This window comes from Acartia tonsa, chromosome 1, assembly GCF_053477335.1.
Source record: "Acartia tonsa isolate MP-2025a chromosome 1, ASM5347733v1, whole genome shotgun sequence".
NCBI lineage: Eukaryota > Metazoa > Arthropoda > Copepoda > Calanoida > Acartiidae > Acartia > Acartia tonsa.
Window position 1 is genome coordinate 13,686,566 of NC_137260.1, and position 3,308 is coordinate 13,689,873.

The 3,308-nt window shown below is 43.1% G+C and overlaps 1 protein-coding gene across 1 annotated transcript; it reads left to right on the forward strand.

The window, feature by feature from the left end:
* Positions 1–215: 215 nt before the first annotated feature.
* Positions 216–3,051, forward strand: LOC145326397 (uncharacterized). Its single transcript, XM_080169736.1, has 4 exons — positions 216–1,296; positions 1,418–1,944; positions 1,995–2,582; positions 2,689–3,051. Exons 1-4 carry the CDS (start codon positions 216–218, stop codon positions 3,049–3,051), a joined length of 2,559 nt encoding a protein of 852 aa, XP_080025862.1.
* The last annotated feature ends 257 nt before the right edge of the window (positions 3,052–3,308 follow it).

The following is a 3,308-nucleotide window of genomic DNA, read 5'->3' on the forward strand; positions in this document are numbered from 1 at the left end:
CCTTCCTAAGTGCTTAATATACTTATATGATATAGACCAGCCATTTATTCTTAGATTAAAGCAATATAATACTTTGCGTGGGTATTTGTTGAGCTACCACGGGTTCAACCAAATTCGTATTATACTTGTGGGAATAAAAGGAAAAGCATTCTACACTGTCGAGCCGACGATGAGAATGTCTATGTGTATTGCAGTAAAAGTAGGAGCTGGCACAAATGGTCCGCTCCCGTACAAGAGTACAAGCGCCAGCGGGAACACCTTGGACAAGATCAACAAGTGTGGCAAAGAGACCAGGAGCCCGGAGAAGACATATTTCTTGGAGGTGTACTCTGTTCAAGGGGAACCGAAAAGAGTTCTTTTTTTGGGAACGGAGGGGGAAAGCATTAGCCGAGCTTTTTCCCTCGTTAAAAACATGTAGGCGAAACACCATTACTGCAACAGACGAAAGGAGGAGAAGGGAGAGAGAGATTGAGATAAATTTACAGACCATACATCCAAACCCGGGACCGAGAGACAAGACAGAGGAGGGGAAGAGAGCCAGACGAGAATGGAGGAAGGAAAAACGGTATGAAAAACGTAGAGCCAGAATAAACACAACTAGTCAAAAGAGCTTATTAAATGTGATAACATGGAACGTCCAACGAGTATCATTGAGACAGAGGAACAGGAGACGACTGAGAGAGATAGCGGAGAAAGCAAATAAGAACAATTGGGATGCAGTGCTCCTCTCAGAGGTCAATGGAGAGGGACAAGGCACCATATGGCTTGGAGAGGACGAAAAATTAATTGCTATAGTCCACACAAATAAAGCAGCCATATTATTGAGAGGTCAAACTTTACAAGCTTGGTGTGAACAAGGACAAATAACCAAGCATAGTCAGCGGTCAATTTCAATTAAAACAATGGGCCATTCCCTCACCTCCACATACTTGCCTGTCTGGAGGGGGAATAATGAGGCAGAGATTGAGGAAGCCAAAGAGGACCTGAGGCTTCATATACAGTGGGCCAACAAGGACGAAGTATTAATTGTTGGCGGCGATTTTAACGCACACATTGGAGGAAACGAAGACAGAGCTAATATTTGCGGCAAATTTGGACTCAGAGAAACGAACAGACAGGGACAGGAGTTACTAGATTTCTGTGAAGAAAACAACTTGTGCTATGTGAACAGTTTTTCAAATCACAAACGGAGAGGCACATGGTTCAACCCAGCGCTACGCAGATGGTACGAATTGGACGGGTTCTTGATGAAAAACAGCCAGAGACATAACTTAGTCAGGAAGATTTGCACCTTAGGCGAATTTTCCCTGTCAGACCATAAACCAAAGAGGATGACATTAGTGATAAACAAACCAAAGAAAAAAAATTTACACGAACAGAAAAAAGACGCCAAAAATCAACTGGGAACGATTGAAAGATGATGAGATTGCTACAAGATATAGAGACAGAGTTGAACTACTATTAGAGGAACAGGAGAGGACAGAGCCATATGTAGGAGACAGCAGAACAAAATGGAACGAGCTGACAGAGGTTGTAACCAAAGCAGCTGAAGACATCTGTGGTACCCAAGAAAAAAAGGTCTTAAATCCATGGATGGCAGGCAGAGAAGGAGAGATAGAAAGACTAAGAGCAAACATCACTGGCAAGCTGACTCAAAGAAACGACCTAATGGAGAGACAGAGAGAAGCAGACACACAACAAGAAGCTAACATAATAAACCTGGAACTACAGCAGACAAAAGATCAACTAAAACAGGCAAGAACAGAACTACAGAGAAAGACCAGACAATGGGAGAAAGACTGGTGGTCAGACATTGTTGATGAGTGTAAAGAAGCAGGCGAGAGAGGAGACACAGGAGCAGTCTACAAGAAACTGAAAGAACTAGAGACCAGAGGCATGACACTAGCACCTGAATCAACTAATCTTACAAAGGAAGAATTCAAGGTTCATTTTCAAAAATTTCAAAGGACCGGTTTGAAAATGATCCTGAAGAGATGGAGGCCACAGCCGACTTAGTTGAAGATATCAGTGAAACTGAAGAAGCTACTAGGGAAGCTGAGATCCTGAATGCCACACCATCCAGGGAAGAAATCCTGAAGGAGATGAAGAAGATGAAGGAATCAGCTCCAGGAGAGGACGGAGTAAGGCTCATATACCTGTTTAAGGGTGGGCCAGAAGTCATAGAGAAAGTTATAGAGATAGTTCAGTTTATGTTCGAGTATGGAGCCGAAAAATGGGAAGAGAGCTTAAAATCCGGTTTGGTTATCCCACTTTTCAAAAAAGGCGACAGAAACAATGTGAATAATTACAGAGGAGTATGCCTGTTAGCCATGGGTTCCAGAATCCTGGCAAGAATCATTGCCAGCAGGTTGAGAGTATGGTCAGAAAACCTTAAACTAATTGATGACGACCAAGCAGGATTCAGGAAAAATAGATCCACCTGTGACGTAACTCAGATGATGTACAGAATTCAAGAGGACACCAAGGACCTGATAAAGAGAGCTGACGCTGCAGATATAACCATAGAGGAAGGAGAAATGCCGGGGGCTAGACTGCTGGACTTAAAGAAAGCTTACCCGAGAGTAAACAAACCGATGTTATGGAAGATCCTACAGAAATACGGAGCTAGAGGTAAAGGACTCAAGAGTTATCATGGATTTACATGAAACTACCTTTTACAAAATTAAGAGTAGAGAAGGCACAAGTGAGAGCTGGGTGCCCCAGAGAGGTCTCCGAGAGGGTTGTCCATCCTCTCCAGTGCTTTTTAATATATTCCACCAAGTGGTTATGAGACAGGGAGCCAAGGCACGGAAAAGAAAGGCGGACGAAACAGGACTTGAAGATGGCATCAGCTACTGCTGGATCCCAGGTAGCACTTTTCCCAGCTCGGTTAAATGGGAAAAGAGTGGTAATTCAGAGGCAAAAAGAATAAGAATTGATAAAGGACTCTTTGCTGATGATAACACAATAGCTGGCAAGAAAAAAGAGCTGGAACAAGGAGTTCAGGAAACAAAGAAAATTATGAACAAGTTTGAAGAACGGAACAACTAAATTTTGGAAGGGAGGACAGCAGCAAAATTAGGATGCTAGGCTGTTACATGGGAGAGACTGAGGACACTAAACAGAGAATAAAGAGAGCCGGAGCTACATGGTTCAAGGTCAAGAATAGACTGAAAGGATCTAAGTTATCCAAAACCATGCAGGCAAGAGTTATAGAGGCTTGCGTCGAATCAACCTTATTATTTGACTGCCAAGCTAGAACCTGGCAGGTGACAGAGATTAACAGATTGCAGCGGACAATGGACAAG

Excerpts from the sequence above, each read along its gene's own strand:
- LOC145326397 (XM_080169736.1), top strand. The coding sequence starts at position 216 with ATGGTCCGCTCCCGTACAAGAGTACAAGCGCCAGCGGGAACACCTTGG. Across the intron at positions 1,297-1,417 it reads CAGGAAGATTTGCACCTTAG|ATGATGAGATTGCTACAAGA; the intron begins GCGAATTTTCCC and ends AACGATTGAAAG. Across the intron at positions 1,945-1,994 it reads TTACAAAGGAAGAATTCAAG|ATGGAGGCCACAGCCGACTT; the intron begins GTTCATTTTCAA and ends GATCCTGAAGAG.